Source organism: Sceloporus undulatus, chromosome 4 (genome assembly GCF_019175285.1).
Source record: "Sceloporus undulatus isolate JIND9_A2432 ecotype Alabama chromosome 4, SceUnd_v1.1, whole genome shotgun sequence".
NCBI classification, from domain to species: domain Eukaryota; kingdom Metazoa; phylum Chordata; class Lepidosauria; order Squamata; family Phrynosomatidae; genus Sceloporus; species Sceloporus undulatus.
The window spans coordinates 122,797,193-122,814,649 of record NC_056525.1 but is presented as its reverse complement, the minus strand read 5'-3'; the positions used below and the strand labels follow the sequence as shown (position 1 = coordinate 122,814,649).

General features: G+C 40.7%; 1 protein-coding gene across 4 annotated transcripts in view; it reads right to left on the bottom strand.

Moving 5' to 3' along the window:
* ACBD6 (acyl-CoA binding domain containing 6) overlaps nucleotides 1-17,457 on the bottom strand; it is a 210,718-nt gene that overhangs the window by 81,784 nt on the left and 111,477 nt on the right. For all 4 annotated transcript variants that reach the window (XM_042465765.1, XM_042465766.1, XM_042465767.1 and 1 more), the window contains one exon: nucleotides 8,475-8,580. In XM_042465765.1, the coding sequence (XP_042321699.1) occupies nucleotides 8,475-8,580 (106 nt within the window). The remainder of the gene's footprint in view (nucleotides 1-8,474; nucleotides 8,581-17,457) is intronic.

Genomic DNA, 17,457 nt, shown 5'->3' with positions numbered 1-17,457 from the left:
CAAGTTCTGCATTATGACAGACTCTCTGTTTGGCAGTGTTCATCTCGTCATTAACACTAAGTGCAAATTTCAGATTGACTAGTCTGATTCTCATAGTACAACCAATATCAATCCTCCAGTTAAGTAATATCAATTAAGTAATTACTGTATATACCCAGGTGTAAGTCTAGAAATTTTAGACAAAGAACCGACCCAAAACACCTGGGTTGAATATCCACGGGTCAATGTAAGTATAGTACTATTATCAAAAAAGGAACCATCCCCTTCTCTGATGAAAGGCAAGAGCTCAGTCCATCCTGGAAGCAGCTAAAAGAAGCATTGATCATTTTTACTCCCTCCGTTGGAGCCGCACTTTTGATCTTTTTGAATGCCTGGGCAGGGAAACGGTGACAGTGGCAGCTATTTCACAATTCCCCTCAAAGGAGTGCTGGGTAGAATTGAGCTTTGAAGGCTATAAATATGACATCTGTGTATGTTTGTCAGCTTTTCTGGGCGAAAATCGCACAAAATTATGACATTAAAGTTAAAGGCTATAATTACTGCTAATGTAGTTACCATTTTTTAGTTTTTCCTATTCATTCTTTTTGATATGTGCACATTTTCTTAGAACCAAACTGAAGCACATATCAAGGTCTCTTTGTCTTATAACCATACAGCACCAAACTGTTTCAGGTTACATCAATCCATGCTGAGTGCAGTCTACTCACTGGTTTCTAAATACTCCAATAGGGCCCATGATTCTGTGGTATGAAATGATACCCCCATTCTTCCAACAATGGAATAATCCTCCCACTTTCTAATATTAGTAGATATGTAGCAATAAAGTCTATAAAATGCTTCCTCCTAATTTTGCAGGGATATTTTCCTTTCCCTTTCTCACCACTTCAGGCTGCATGTACAAACAGATATCTTTACATCAGGTCAAATATTACAGGTCACCTTGTTTCACCCTCTTCTTTGCCAGTGAGACAATGCCATTCCTGGCCCCCAAAAATGCCCTATTAGCATTGTCTCAGGACATAAGCCAAACGAGACAAGTTACATTACTGAATAAAATAGCTACAGACTACATGTTAGCATCCAAGGAGAGGGGTATCTCTGATAAGATCCAAATGCTGAATACTGTATATGTGAATGGTGCCACACACATACTTGAGATGAATGTACATGTTGTAAAAGAAGCCATACAAAATGCTAAAATAAAAATGGATTGAGTTTCAATTCTTTGAACTGAAAAGAGAGAGAAATAAAGGGGAATATAACATGGTTTTCCCATGGCTTTCCCATCAGTATGTAGATAGATCTTGTAGCATCTTTGATACTAACTGAAAGAAAGAAATTGGCAGCATGAGCTTTCGTAGACGTCAGTCTACTTCCGCAGATGCACTAGTCCCAAATCTTCCAGAATGGCTCCCAGTTGGAAAAGAGGCAAGGCTGCATACTATCACCCTATTTATTCAATCTGATGCAGAAAGCATTGTATGCACAGCAGGTTTAGACTCAGAGGAAGGAGGAATCCAGATTGAAGGAAAATCAACAACCTAAAGATATGCAGATGACACAATACTACTATGAAACGCCAACAAAGATTTGGAGCAATTACTGAAGAAGGTCAAGGAGGAACGTGCTAAGGTTGGATTAATGCTGAATATTAAAAAACAACAACAAAAATAATTACCATGGAAGTGCTACAGGAATTCAGCTCAAAGAAAAAATAGAAATAGTCACAGAGTTCCCATACCTTAGAGCAAACTTTGATTAGAACGGAGACTGCAGTCACAAAATTACAAGAAGGCTAGGATTGGGAAGGGCAGCTATGAAAGAACTGGACAAGGTCCTAAAAAGTAAAATATACAACTGATCACTAAAGTAAGGATTGTCCAAGCCATTGTTTTCCAAATCACCATGTATGGATGTGAGAGCTGGACAGTGAAGAAAGCAGATAGAAAGAAAATCCTCATTTGAGATGTGATGCTGGAGAAGAGTGCTGAGGATACCATGGGAAGCCAAGAAGACAAAGAAATGGGTTCTATAATAGATCAAGCCTGAACGCTCCCTGGAAGCCAGGATGACTAAATTGAGGCTGTCATACTTTGGCCACATCATGGGAAGGCATTGTTACCAAGTATGGATTTATATAAAATTTTGGGTGCCATGCGGTCTGAAGCTATGACCCCTGACTGACCCCACAGCGATCCGCCATTAACCTAAAGGCGAAAAGACCACGTAGACAGCTGCCCTGCCAAGGCATGGCCTCAGAAAAAGATGGATTTAAAATCTTCCAGAAGAAGTTTGGGGAGTTGCAAAACCAGATTTGCAGGGACCAACACCAGGAAGACAATAGCTGTGGCTTCCTTCTTAATGAGTCAGTGATTAACTTAACGGCTCGGCCATCCAGGTAGCTGCTCTCCTGAAAGGCGTCAGACCTCATGCATTGTGCAACTATTGTGTAGCTTTTGGCTTAACAAAGCCCAAGCAATCAACGCATTTGTCTCGCAGGCAAGCCATCACCGGAAAGCAAGTTCAGCCCTATATAAGCCCTGAGTTTTCAGCCCCTCTTCGGGATTTTGAGCATCAAGTTGTTTGAGCCCGAGATTCCTGAGCATCTTGCTTGCTCTGCTGAAATCACTGAGTGAAGCCAAGCTCAGTCACCGGGCAGCTAGTTAGTTTTTGCCCGCCGGAACTCAGCTCTTAAGCCACCGCGGCCGCTCTTTTTTCCCGTTTCCACGGCCGTGATCCACTACCCATCTACATTGCATCTGGTCTACTGGAAGAAGACTTCTAAGGTAATAATCCCAGCAGTGCCTCCATCTTTCATCCTTTACTCCCCGAACTCTCCCCTTCCCTGCTATAGCATTGAATGTGTGTGCTCATGCGTGATCCCATTTGTTGTGTGACTTTAATAAATGTTCATAGTTTAATTGCACCTCATTGGTATCCGAGTCTCTGGTATACACATAGGGGCACAGTCCTTGCGTGCGTTGTTAGGACACGCCTCTTGCTAATATTTGAGCTAATTAAAATTCCTCTAATTCGATCCTTCCTAACAGCATGACTCAATTAGAAAAGACAATAAAGTTGGGAAAGGTACAGGGCAGCAGCAAGAGAAGGAGATCACATGTAAGATGGTTGGATTCAATCAGAGAGGCCTGAGAGACCTGAACAGAACAGTGGAGGACAGGGAGTCTTGGAGAAGTTTCATCTCTGGAGTCACCATGAGTCGAGGTATACTCGAGGGCAGTTAACAATAGCAACATAGCTTCACTTTGAGTTTTGCTTAAGGTGCTGTAAGTTTCAACATAATAATATTTGTCATGGCTAATAGGGAACTCTGCCAGAAACTATAAGCGAAGGTTATATCCCGCATTTCTTGGGCCCGTTACAGATAGGCGTATAGTACGGACCCAGAAAGGGGCCTCCCTTCCGGAGGCCCCTAACCCTAATACGGACCGAGTCCGTACAAAATGGTGGCGCCCGTTCCACAGGGGGGCCGGCATCTTTACATAGCAGACACACTGCATCCTCGCGGCGCATATGATGCTGCAAGTGTGCCATTGGCACCGTGCAGCGTCATATCCATGCCGCAAAGAGAGGCGCCATTTTTGCACTTCTTATTTCCAGTGCGGAGGAGCCTCATGGTTTGGATGCTGGGGCTCCTCCGTGCTGCAAATGGCTTCTGGGCGGTCTGTAACGCGCCTTGGTATTTCCTGGAAAAGTAGTGCAGGGTCTTCCTGATTAAATCAGTTGCTCAAGCAAAAGAAAACTATAAATGGCCAGTTTGATAACTGGCCTAATAGATAACCAATATAGTTTGCAATGCATACCTTGGTGGAAAATTACCTCAACAAATGCACAATGTATGAGGGGCTTCCCAAACCTTCTGAAAACTGTATTAGGATGTGCAAGCCACTGGTTAAGGGTTCATGTTTTGTACAGTAGCCTGGCTATCAGACTGTAAAATAGAAATGCATTTATTTTAATAAAGATTCTTGATTCCCCAACTTGGCCTACTGACTGGGAAATTCCATAACAAAGGGTACTATATTCTGTGCTGGATACATTAATATTCTGCACTAGGGAACACACTTTGTACTAACAAAAGCAAAACTGTCAGATTTCTATATATTTTGCAAGTTATTTCCAGGACTGTTCAAATTCTGCTAGTCAAGCGGTAAAGCCAAATGTAGTCCAATGAAATAATCACGCTCTCATCTACTAGAACTCAGGTTTGCAATCTCACTGAATTCAGACAATTTCAGCAATTATTATTGGCATACTTTCTAGCATATCTTCCCAGCTATAAAAACATATTCTGAAAAAATGGCAAATGCTGTCATTTGCAGGAATCTGATGTTTGATCTTAGTACGGTACAACACTGTGCTAATTTGCTTCTCTTTCACAGAACTATAACATACACCTTTGCCTATAATATATACAGGATGCCTGTTACTATTTTGTTCTTATGCCCATGGAGAGTATGTTTGAATTGCCTGAGAGAATGTTTCTTAAGCAGACAAAAATCTGGAATAAAAATGCATAAATCTAATCCCGGTACAGTGACCCTGCCTATTAAATCTTCCAAGCCTCACTTTTGTTAGCTGCTGCCAGCTTGGCCAGCTTCTATGGCAGTTTTTCAAGTGAACAGCACATAAATTTTGCTTTGCAGCATGTCATAGCTCTAGTCACAAACAAAGCAAATGGGAGGCTGAGAAAAGGGCTGCTTCTCTTTCAGAGCACGGAAGCAATGCGTTACAGTACCATAATAACACATGTAACTTTGCAAAGTAACAATGTTAACAGCACTGGTACTTCTCAAAAGTAATTCGGGCAAAGTTGTTAATTCTTAAGCGTAACCAATAATGTTTACTCTTTAAAGGCTATTTTTGAGGGGCCTTTTCGAAATTGGTTTGAATATTCTTTTCATTTTTACAATGTATTTTAACTTTCCATGTACCAGGTACAATTTATTTCCCCAGTAAATTTTTGTGATGCAAAATTGAGACAACATAATGTTGAAGTTCAACGTTCAAATGAATGGGTGCGCACACGCACCGCACCACCACACACAAGCCCCATTGTTTCCAATGGGGCTTGAGCATAGGTGGAATTCGCCTTACGTAGTGGGGTCCGGAACGGATCCCCCACGTAAGGCAAGGACGGACTGTAATGCAACAAGTCGTTTCATTTTTGCAGTAACCAACAATAAACTCTTAGCTCCTTAAAAGTAGCAAATACAGTACTTTAAAAATCAATGTTTGAAGTGCTCTGCAGTCTTTCAAACATGTCTATGCATGAACAGAAAATATATAGGCACTGATGTTAATTAAAACCAAAGGCACAGCTAAAATTAATGAAAGTCCCATTTAGTAGAATAATACGGTATATTTAGAATTTGTGCTTAAACAAAATTGTGACTTTTAAATGTTTATAAATAGTTCAGTTTTATGTTATCTCATGTCACCGAGTTCAATGAGGCTTGCCTCAAAGTAAATGTGCATAAGACTGTATGTAGCACAGATTTCTAAAATCAGAATGACTATTTAGCTTTATATAGCGTATCTCAGTGTTTCCTAAATTTTCAATGTTTTCTAGAAGAGGTGGGGGATAACCTGGTTCCCACTAGTTTTATTCCAGTCATTTCATATCTTTGCCTCCCAGTCTCCCCAAGAATCTTGCCCTATATAGGTGAACCTTCCCTCCACCCATATCTAGTACAATCAAATTATACACAATGTTAGCATTATTTGTGGCTATCTTGTTTCTATACTCTGTCAACTGACCAAAATAATACTAGAATGAATGAATGCAGAGAAGAGCCGAGGAGATGGGATACAACCATGCAGCCAGTTTGACAAAGAACACTGACTGAATTAGAGAGCACTAAGATCATGGAACAATCCAGAATGAAGAGCAGAAGAACCAAAGACTTGAAAAATTATAAAAGCAAAAGTCTCAAGGAACAGAGCCTGATTATTATATCTTAGAGAAGCATGAGGCTTGCAATGAATCCATCAGCTAAAGAATTTACTATCATTCTGGAAGCAAGTACATTGGAAGGTACTGCGAGCCCAGCAGTCACTAAAGTGACATTTTCTTAGTTCATTACTACACAAGTTAGAAAGTTAAAACTGATCACAAACCAAACCTCAAGTGACAACTTATACAAATATCTTTGGTGGCAAAACAACCTGTGGCCACTAAGAGTACTGAGAAATAAAAACCAAACAATATCACTGCAGAAGCTCTTAAACAGCACACAGATGTTTCAGTTCACTTCATTGAGAATGAAGGTTTCTAGCTCTGAATTTTAAAACTTCCTCCCCTGCTTCAGCAAATTAATTCATATGAATTCCTGATTAAAAATAAAAGGCCATGCCATCAGCATTCAGAACCCCAGCCGGGACTGTCATGGCTCAGAGGGCAGAAATCTGCTTAGAGATACAAGAGAACCCAACTGAATTTGTGGCGTCTCAGTCTATGAATGTGTAAGCACTTCATCTGTTCACTACAACACAATGTGCTAGGAGCCTACATAGCAACAGACCAAGAGCAGGACAAGCAAGCAGCATAGCATACAAGAGCAGAAGCCAGCAAAGCACACAGGTTTTATTTTGTCAGGCCATATATACATTTACTTTTTCAGCAAGGTCTAATGTTTTTAAAAAGAAAACTCTGTAAATATGCTGAATATTTCTTAGCAGTGCTATAGAATTATTAAATCACCCTCCTCCAACTGTTACAGAAGAAAAAGAGAACTTATAAATCTTTGATCTAGTTTTACATCCAATGAACAAAATTCATTTCCCCATGTTCAGCTCTGTATCATTCTAAAGCAAGTAGAATAAAGACATTACGGTGCATAAATTACATTGTTAAGGTTTTACTTCTCAAAAATCAGAAACTACAAAAGCATGACAAAAATGAAGCTTTTTCACACCATGATACACTCTTGGAACCATAAACTGCTGTACCTCTTTGACCAAGCACAGAGAAACGGAAAGAGGTACAGCACACAGCAGTCTGCAGTATTTCAGATCAACAGGTGATATAATAATATAGAGTTCTAGAGTTCTATATAACAAATTTTACTGGAGTAAAGCTGACATTTTAGTACTAAAACAAAACTCCTCAGATGAAACGTAAAGGAACTGCTCCACTTCTGAAAGAAGCGTGAACATCCTTTTAGCCGTTAGCTGCCATTCAATCATTTCTAAAGCCTCAAATGTCATACTGGCAATATAACTTCTGTTGAAGCCAAGAAGCAATAGAATACCCCTTATAAAGCATGTCATTTGTATGAAATACATCCTACACAGGCCAGGCTGATTCTGCCCACACCAGCAAAATCATATTGATAACTTTTTCCCTTACTAGTTCATGGTGAGCTGATGCACAGATAAAAAGATAGCAAAAGGACCTCAAATATGGTGCATTTAATAAATTAAAATTCAGTTTGAGAAGCCATAACCCAATGAAAAACAAGGTAGAGTCTCCCTTATCCAAAATGATTGAGATCCTTTTGGATTTGTTGTTGTTGTTGTTGTTGTTGTTGTTGTTTGTGTCAGCTAGAAAAATCAGCAGTAGCAGAAAACATCATAAACCATTCTGGGCATAAATTGCTGTTTACAAACACTGAAATTCTGGACCATGCCAACAACTATCAGGTCAGAATGCACAGGGAAGCCATTGAAATCCATAAACACTTGGACAACTTCAACAGGAAAGAAGAACATTTTGAAGTAAACAAGGTTTGGCTACCAGTTCTGAAAAACACCAAAATAAAGACCCAGTAAATATAAATGAAAACCACCCAGGGTAAGTAGAGTTTCCCAGCAGACCATGGATCATTAAATAAAGAGACACCCTGAGGCCTTGCCATTCAACAAAAGAACAATACACATATAAACTGCTTCCTCTCAACCAACATTATATATACCCCTCTCTCTTCCATGCCAGCATTCTCTGAAGAGGACAGCCACAGCTGCTGGCAAAATGTCAGGAATAAACTCATCCAGAATACGGCTTCATAGCCCGAAAAACCCACAAAAAATAAGCTTGAAGGCAGACAGATGATCCACTGAAAATTTACAGGGACATTGGATCAGAATGTTCTCCTGTACTTGACCTTTTAAAATGAACTGAATAATTAGTATTCATGCAAGAGAACTTCTCAATGCATTGTGCCCCATGTTAATTAGTGGAAAGAAGATGCCATTTGGTTTTTCTACATTAAGAACCAGAATATCTCAGGTCAGTTTTATTACCATATCCTAAAGTCCAAGTCCAACCATATATCAAACACTTATTGCATAGGAGTTGCAGAGCTGAGCTGTTCTTCTTTCAGTAACAGATGTCTGGTCAAACACACTGAAACAGAGATATAGCAGCTGCAAGGAAGGATTAGAGAAATGAGGGGACATTAATTTGACATACCAGCCTTTAAGACTGATTAATCCCTCCCCTGGCCCAATACCTTCTCATCTTTCATATTCACATCCACTTTTTTTGATCGGATGGCTTTGGTTACATGGTCAATGTTGTTTTCTCTGCAGTAGTCAAATATATTCTTATCTTCCTCCCTAAGAAGAAATTAAAGGGGGGGGAGAGAGAATGTGTACAGTTACTGAACAATGTATACAAGTTACACAAATATGAGACACCAGCTTTTTCAGCAACTCAATCATTTCAGCATTACTGTTAGCAACAAATTTTCACTGTTTAGAATACAAATAGCACAGTTCTGTTTGGTATACATCCTGCATCATAGATCATTTAAACAATATCCTGGAAACCAACCTCCAACAAGGAATGAAGTGAACCAACACAAACCAGTTTAAGTCAGGAAGTAAAAGATATAGTAGTTTCTCATACTAATTGATTAATTGATTTCTTTAAGAAATGTATTTATTATCTTTCAAAATATGAGGCTTGCCAAATACCTAAAACAAATCCTCTTTCCACTTCCTATTGCCACCCAGTGATCTTGGCAAGATTAGAGTATCTCCTCCCACAATTATAATGATCAAGACAGCTATTTTACAGCACAGAAACGCTGCAGAGCTGGGCAGCAAGAGAAAGTGCACGGTGCTGCTCCCTAGGACATTTGCAGCTAGGTGGGATGCTCACTTGAGTACTTGTCTCTCTTTTTTCCAGCTGCAGAGAAAACTTGAAATCTCAGGAACAGTAGTTGATATTAAGATGGAAAAAGGCAGTGTACAGACTCCAAAAAACAAAGCCTTCTTACCACTATGTACCAAGCAGCAAGCAAGACTTTCTGGAGCTGTCTGCAAAGGAAATAGTACAGTGGGCCCTTGGTATCCACTGGGATTTGGTTCAAAGACCCTCCGTGAATAACAAAATCTGTGGATGTTCAAGTCCCATTAAATACAATGGCATAATAAAATGGTGTCCCTTATATAAAATGAAGGTTTGCTTTTGGGAATCTATACATGTTAAAATATTTTCAAACCGTGAATGCTTGAATCTGTGGATAAAAAATCCATGGATATGGAGGGCTGATTATATAGCTCAGTTTCAGATATTACCTGAAAACATGGGAAAGGGGAAATTAAACGCTGTTTGGTGGGGTGTTGTAATGTAAACATATTAGAAATCGTCTTAACAGGCTATGTAAACTGGCAAATCAAAATTATACAGTAGTATCTCTTAAACTTCAGAGGTTGTTCCTTGAGAACAAAAAGAGTGAAGTTTTGTGACACTGAGTACTGAAAAGACTACAAATGCTGAGCATATAAAAATATTTTTAGGACTTCCAGGTTGCCAGAGAGCTGTGCCAGTTGCTTCCATGGGACCTTTGTGGTGATGCGAGAGAGAGAGAGAAATATTTGCAACAGCAAGATCTGTATCGTTTGACAGAAGCACAAAAGGAACCTTTAAATCGACTGATCACTTTGGAAGAAGTATATTCCACAACTGATTTGGTAAAATCAGGGAAGACTTTAGGGATGTATATTATGAGAAGTTTAAATATGAATTAGCTCTTCATCTAAAAAGAATATTTAATTTAAGTTTGATTGAAAAAGAAATTTCAGTTCCTGGAAGCAATTGACAATATCTTTAATATTGAAAGAAGGAAGAGATGGAACTGAAGTTGGTAATTATAAATCATTATTGAACAATGTCTACAAATTGTTTGCTTCAATCCTAACTAGCAGGATAAAAGTGATATTACAGGATTATATTTATGAAGATCAATGTGAATTTTTGCCTAAAAAACAACTGAGAAATTATTTAAAGTATGTTTTAGATATTATTGAAATGCTAAACAAACACAAGAAAAAACAGGTTGCCTTGATTTTTTTAGATGCTGAAAAGTTTTTGATAACTGAAACTGGGATTTTTTATTTGCATTATTGGAAAAGGTGGATTTTGGATATAATTTTAATTCTTGGATTAAGACAATTTATAAACATCAATCAGCAAGAATTTATATTAATGGACAATTGACGGAGAGCTGTGAGATACAGAAGAGCCTGAGAAAAGGATGACCACTTTATCCATTGTTGTTTATTTTGACATTAGAGACTTTATTAAGAAGGATAAGAAAAAAGTATTGAAGGATTGTTAATGAAGCAGGGCACAATAAAACAGAGAGCATTAGCTAATGATGGCATGGTAATACTGGAAGACGAAATAGGTAACAGGAGGCGGCCACGGAGCTGGTTAAAATATGGTTTGTTTTGAGGAGGAGAGTATTGGAGGTTAGCCAGGGATGGTGCTGGGGTAGACCCACACCAGGGATTTGAGAGAAGGGGAGCCGGGTGTGGAGAAATGCCCAGACCAATCTTGGCTGGAGAACAAGAGTAATAATGACGGTGGCAGTCTGAGGTGGTAGTGGTAGTAGTGGGAGACAAAAGATGGCTGGAGAGGGCACTTGGGTGATTTAATGGGACCCACACGAAAGAAGCACCACCTGGGCCTGGCAATGTAGTGATGAGGCCAGTGTGGGGAGCTTGAGAAAAGCAAGAGGGATGAGCCAGAGGAGACATGTTAAATGAAGGCGAGGTGGCAATGAGAGGCAGAGGAGGGAGGGAAAACAAGTAATGGCTGGGTTCCTTCTCTCCTGCCATGCCCACTGTGAGAGAAACCTAGCTCAATAACAGCTGCAAGCCGGGGGGGGGGGGGGGGGGGGGGGGTAGTGTGTGTCAGTGTGTCCAGCCTCCACTGGACCTCAAACTTTCCCCCCTGTCTCTTTTCTACTTTGCAGTTTATTTCAGCTTGCATCAAAACATTCTGAGGGGTGTGACTGAGTCACAGAATCTTAAGAGCTGCAAGGGTAGCAGTTATTGACTTCCATGTACACAAGTCCATTTTCTTGAACAGTGCTTCATGATCCATGTTTTCAAGGAGCAGAGTTATTGACTTCCATATGCACAAGTCCTTTTTTGGACAGTGCTTTGTGATCCCTCGCATCCTCCAGTTGAGAAGAACCCAAAGGGAAATGGTGAAGGGTCTGGAAACCATACCTTATGAGGAAAGACTTAGGGAGTTGGGTATGTTTAGCCTGGAGAAGAGAAGGTTAAGATATGATATGATAGCCCTGTTTAAGTATTTGAAGGGGTGTCACATTGAGGATGGAGCAAGCTTGTTTTCCGCTGCTCCAGAGAAAGAAAATGGAACAATAGATGCAAGCTACAAGAAAAGAGATTCCACCTCAACATTAGGAGGAACCTCCTGACAGTAAGCGCTGTTCAACAGTGGAACACACTCCCTTGGAGTGTAGTGGAGTCTCCCTCCTTGGAGGTCTTTAAATAGAGGCTGGATCTGTCGGGGATGCCTTGACTGTGAGTTCCTGTATGGCAGGGGGGTTAGTCTGGATGGCCCTTGTGTTCTCTTCCAACTCTGTGATTCTATAAAGATTAAATTACTGAAACTCTGCTCCACAGAAGCAGTTCTAAGAGTCTATGATTTTATACCCATTGTAATGTTTTGGTGGAGAGGGAAGATTTGAGGTCTCATACAGGCAGCCTCGAAATAAGGAGGCAGAATCATGGTGCCAAGGTGGGAAAGAAAAATGTTATTGGGAAAATCTCTCTATATATTGAACTTTGAAATTCTTAGGTTTGGGAAGCGGGAAGCCAATTATTTTTAGAATGACTTCTATTTAATTGATTTGTGTTGATCATTTTTTTGTGTTATTGGTTTTTTTGCGTCATTGGTTAATTTTTTATGAGCTGGGGCTATTGGTGGGAAAGGAGCAGCATGAATGAAGGGGGGGCTTAAGATAGTCACAGTTTTTCCAGGGATACTTCACCCCCAATCCTTGCAAAAGTTAAGGGCCAACTGTACATGTTAGTCTAGAACAGGGGTAGGCAACCTGCGGCCCGTGGGCCGGATCAGGCTCGCCAAGGCCTTCCTGCCGGCCCCTGCGCAGTCCTGCCACTGATTGCCCCCGTTTCCGTGCTGCTCCGGCTGCCATTTTTTTTAAAAAATGGCGGCCGAAGTCTCGCGTGACCTCAGGATGGCAAAGGTCATGCAAGACTTCGGCTGCCATTTTGAAAAACAAAATGGCGGCGCCCATCTAGGAGGCCCGGTGCAGCCCCTGGAGCACTCCAACAGGGCTCCAGGGCCTGCAGCGGGCTCCACCTTGCCCTCTGCCCTCCTCCTCCTTATGAATAGAAGAGCAGGGAAAGGAGGAAGAGGAGCCAGCCGGCCAGCAAGAGCAACCCAGAGAGAGGTTGGTTGATTCATTAGGGGAGGGGGGTTAGCCTTCTATTCTGAATTGCATTTTAGTAGTTTAGTAGTAGCTAGTAACTGTTATTATTATTATTTACTTGCCCTTGGTGTTCTCTTTGCAAAAACTACTCTCAGCTCCTTGTGCTTTTCTGGGTTGAGAAAGTGGTGCATCCTTTCTCCCTTCTATTCTGAATTGCATTTTAGTAGTTTCCATGCTAGTAACTGTTATTGTTATTATTATTATTATTATTATTATTATTATTATTATTACTCTGGGGGCGGAGCATGTGGCCCTGCCCCTGGAGGGTGGAAGCTCCACCCCCAGCATGCGACCCCGCCCCTGGAGGGTGGAAGCTCCACCCCCCAGCATGTGGCCCGCCCCCGGAGGGTGGAAGGTCCACCCCACTGCTTCGGCCCCCCAGTTGTCCGAGGGACAGCAACCTGGCCCCCGGCTCAAAAAGGTTGCCTACCCCTGGTCTAGAAGGGGAGAGAAAGAAGAATATGGGAAATTGGCGGCAGTGATGGTATGTAGGCTGGGATTCGTGGAGAGAAAAAACCTAGCAAAGTAAGGTAGCTCTATTTTGCATAGTCATAGTGTGCCTCCCTCAATCTGCTCCCTCAGTCCTTCCCTCACCCAACAGCTTATCTGGGGCCATGTTTGTAGATGGTTTCTTGGGGACCTCCAGCGGGCCTGTGCTTCTGGGAGGGAGCGAGTCGAGAGAGCAGATCTTCCAAAAGCAACCCTAAAAAATCCTCATGGTTTGAAGTGTACAGGAGGCAGGCTCTAGGGCCTTTTTAACAGCCTCAGCTTCTTTTTCCTTTCTCCCCAACCTCAACTCCAGTTCCAGCATTGACCTGCCTCACCTGGAATACTGTGTCCAGTTCTGGGCACCACAATTCTAAAAGGATGTTGACAAGCTGGAGAGTGTCCAGAGGAGGGAGAACAAAATGGTGAAGGGTCTGGAAACCATGCCTTATGAGGGGAGACTTAGGGAGCTGGGTATGTTTAGTCTGGAGAAGAGGCAGTAAAGAGGGGATATGATAGCCTTGTTTCAATATTTGAAAGGGGATCATATTCAGGATGGAGCAAGATTGTTTTCTGCTGCTCCAGAGAATAGGACCCGGCACAATGGATGCACGTTACAGGAAAAGAGATTCCAGCTCAATATTAAGAGGAACTTCCTGACAGTAAGAGCTGTTTGACAGTGGCACACATTGCTTCAGAGTGTGATAGAATCTCTTTCTTTGGAAGTTTTTAAGCAGAGGCTGGATGGCCATCTGTCGAGGGTGCTTTGATTTTGAGTTCCTGCATGGCAGGGAGTTGGACTGGATAGCTCTTGTGGTCTCTTTCCAACTCTATGATTCTATTATTCTACTACCCAGATTGTTAAGGTTAATGTTTTTATTTAATTTTCTCAAGTTATACTCAGGCATATATAATAATAAACCATTATGGCTGTTAAGATTCTTCAGAGTTTGTGGAAAACAACTGCAAAGTAGCTTGATTGTCAAGCAAAAGAACTAGGCAAGTCTAGTTTTGTTCTTGAAGTATCATCATTTAAACCAGGTCTGCACTGAATACTAAACCAAAATTTTAAAGGCTACCTATTCTCAACACATCCCATGGTCAGGACAGCACTCAGTCATCATTTGCCAGCATCCTGATGCTTAATACCTCAAAAACCCTATAGCTGGGGTGCCTGACTTTAAAGATAGGTTGGAGGGGGTGGCAGCTCCTGAAGTAACTATGATGATGGAGCTCAGTTGCTGTAGCTACATTTTGTGTGGAAACTGAAAAGTGGTTTTAAAAAAACGTGTGCCAAGATCCTGATGATGCAGGAAACTGATGATGCAGGATTTTCGCCCAGGTTTTGAAAAAGCCACTTTTCAGTTTCAACACAAAAGGATTCAAATATTGAGGTCATTGCATCTTCCATAAGAAATGCAAAATTTAAGTGATAATGTTACAGCTTTGAGAATACTGGCTCTCCACAAACAACTACAACAACCCTGCACTCAAGCATTTGGGTACTGAAATAGGAGTGAGAAACGCAGAGCAAGTGGGGTGTCACTTATGCAGTTTTGTTACTCTTTCAGCTAAGCTTTATGTGCTTAATGAATTATGATTCAGTCTTCAGAACTCAGAGGTTTCTTCTCCTTCCCTTCTGCTAAGGAAGCACTTTTAAAATGAAAGTGCTGATACTGGACTCCTGAAGCAAAGGGGGAAAAAAGCCAAAACACAGTTCTCCTTAAGGTACAGCCTCTGCATAGACTCAAATTCTCTCCTGGGTATATATACGTTTTAATTTAATTTACAGTACAATGCATGACCACTCAGGAATAAGTCATAAGAAGTCAATTTTCAGTTTTTATTCCCAGGTACAGAATGTGTACCAAGGTTGTACAGAAGTTAAGGGAATGATACTGTTTCACACCACAAGTACTGTGTATACTCATTTATAAGTCTAGAAATTTTGGTCAAAAAATTGACCCCAAAAAATCTGGGTTGACTTATCCACGGGTCAGTGTAATTACTGTACTTTAACTCTTATATATATAAAAAAGGAGCCATCCCCTTTCTCTGCAGAGAGTGGTAAAAGGCGAAAGCTTAGTCCATCCTGGAAGCACCAAAAAGAAGCATGGATCCCCTCTCTCATCCATTCAGCCTTTAGGATGAGCACAAACATATGCCTGACAGAATTTTCTAAGTTCTTTGGCATCATTTTCCTTTGTATCATCCTTTGCATCCTTTGTTACATGGCCCTAAATTTTATCCTCAACTTACCCATGAACATCAAAATCCATAATTTTGGCCCCCAAACTTGTCCTCGACTTATACATGAGGTTGACTTATAGTCAAGTATATACGGTATACAACTTATATATTTGAATTCTTTTTTGCCTTAAAATAAATAATAATAACCCTCTCTGCATATAGGAAATAGCCACAACAAAGAGAAGACTAAAACCCTGATACATAAACTATGTTCATACCCTTTCTTCTGAGGTTCCTTGGTTCCAGAACAAAAGAGCAATATAAGGTGGTGCTTTTATATTTACAGTCTGCCCTTCTTATACATGGATTTTTTATACACGGATTCAAGCATGCAGTTTGAAAATGTTCAAAAAAAGTATAAATTTCAAATATCAAACCCTGATTTTCCATTTTTTAAGGGACACCATTTTGCTAAGTCATTATATTTAATGGGTCTTGAGCATACATGGATTTTGTTATCCACAGAGGATCTTGGAACCAAACCCGAGCATATAACAAGGGTCCACTATATTATGTAGTTTCAAAGCAGTGACTAGAAAGTGAAGAAGCTATGTGGCCTGGTGAGAGAATACTATATCTTGATTAGCTTGATTAGTTTTCTTTTACTCATGGAAGATTAAGAAAAAGAGCAAGCGCTTGTTTGAATGAGTGATACAACAAGGCTGGAAATAGTACAGTCTGCCAGTATACAAAAAAATAGCAATTTTAAAAAGATATATTGTTCTGAACCCATCTAAGGTTTTAGGACTATTCAGAATAACTGGGAACCGTGCACAAAAACTTCCTCATCTGGTCTTCGTGTATGTCCTTTAAAAAAAACAGAACAGAACAGCCAGCTGATCAGTTGCTATGTTCTATCACTATCCCTTCCCATTTTTTCTGAATCCATCTAACTGTTATGATAAAAAATTTGGTGGAAGGCTGCTACTCTGCCCAGGAGGATCCACGCAACACAAACAGGTGGCCTTGCCTATCTGCTCAGAACTGTGCCACTGAGCAGACTGAAACTCAATGAAGCAAGAGAGAAATGGGAGCCGAGACATAGATGCAACAGTTACTGTTTATGTCAAGGCCTTCTTACCCCCTCAAGGGACCCATCTTCACATAATCTATAATTATCTCTTCGTTTAATCGCCCCGTCACTCTGAGGCTCTCCTGGGCACTGGAAGAGGAAAAGCTCATTAACTGAACCTTTTCTACTCTCTCCAGCCACCCATAGCTTTTAATTGCTTGGTGTTGTTATTATCTATCAGTGCAACTGGGATCATTTTCATAAGAAAGAGTGGTGGGAGGGGGAAAAGCAGGCACGTGTCCCTGAGGTATGCACTGCAGACAAACCTTTGCTTTCTCAATTATTTATGCCAGCTGAGGTTTTACAGGCTGAATAAATCCATAACTCAAGTTTATTCTGAACAGTCTGGTTCCCCAGAGGGTATGTGCTGCCCACTTGCCTGCACTCTTCTATGCTTTCCTCACGAGAATAATAGGATGTAACAACACATGTGTCAGCCAACTGCCCATGCATGGAAAAAGTATGCACAAAATTCTGTATCAGCAAGGCAGAAACATCTGAATAGCAGCAGCCTTACAGCCTTCTCAGTGCAACTTTCCCCCCTTTCAGTGCAAGTGACTCTCACCTTGGTAAATACTCAAGCCTAGCCTAATCAAAAGGCTTTGATTTTTTAAAATTAAAAATAAAAATTTTAATGGTGTCCAGGGATGGTGATGGTAAAATAAAATCCAATGTGTTAGTTCCTGATGGCTTGCATAAATGGTTAGGTTTCTAGACAAAACACATTGCCACATTCACAAAATCCCACTCTTTAACTGTTGAAATACAGGCATCTTTTATTCAAACTGTTTATGTTGCCAGAAGACTGACTTTTACCAATACTATCTCTGGAAAACTGAATTTTACTACTATTACTAGTGCTGTGGATAATGTATGATTGTGCAACCGACACTTAAGTTTAAGCTAACTGAA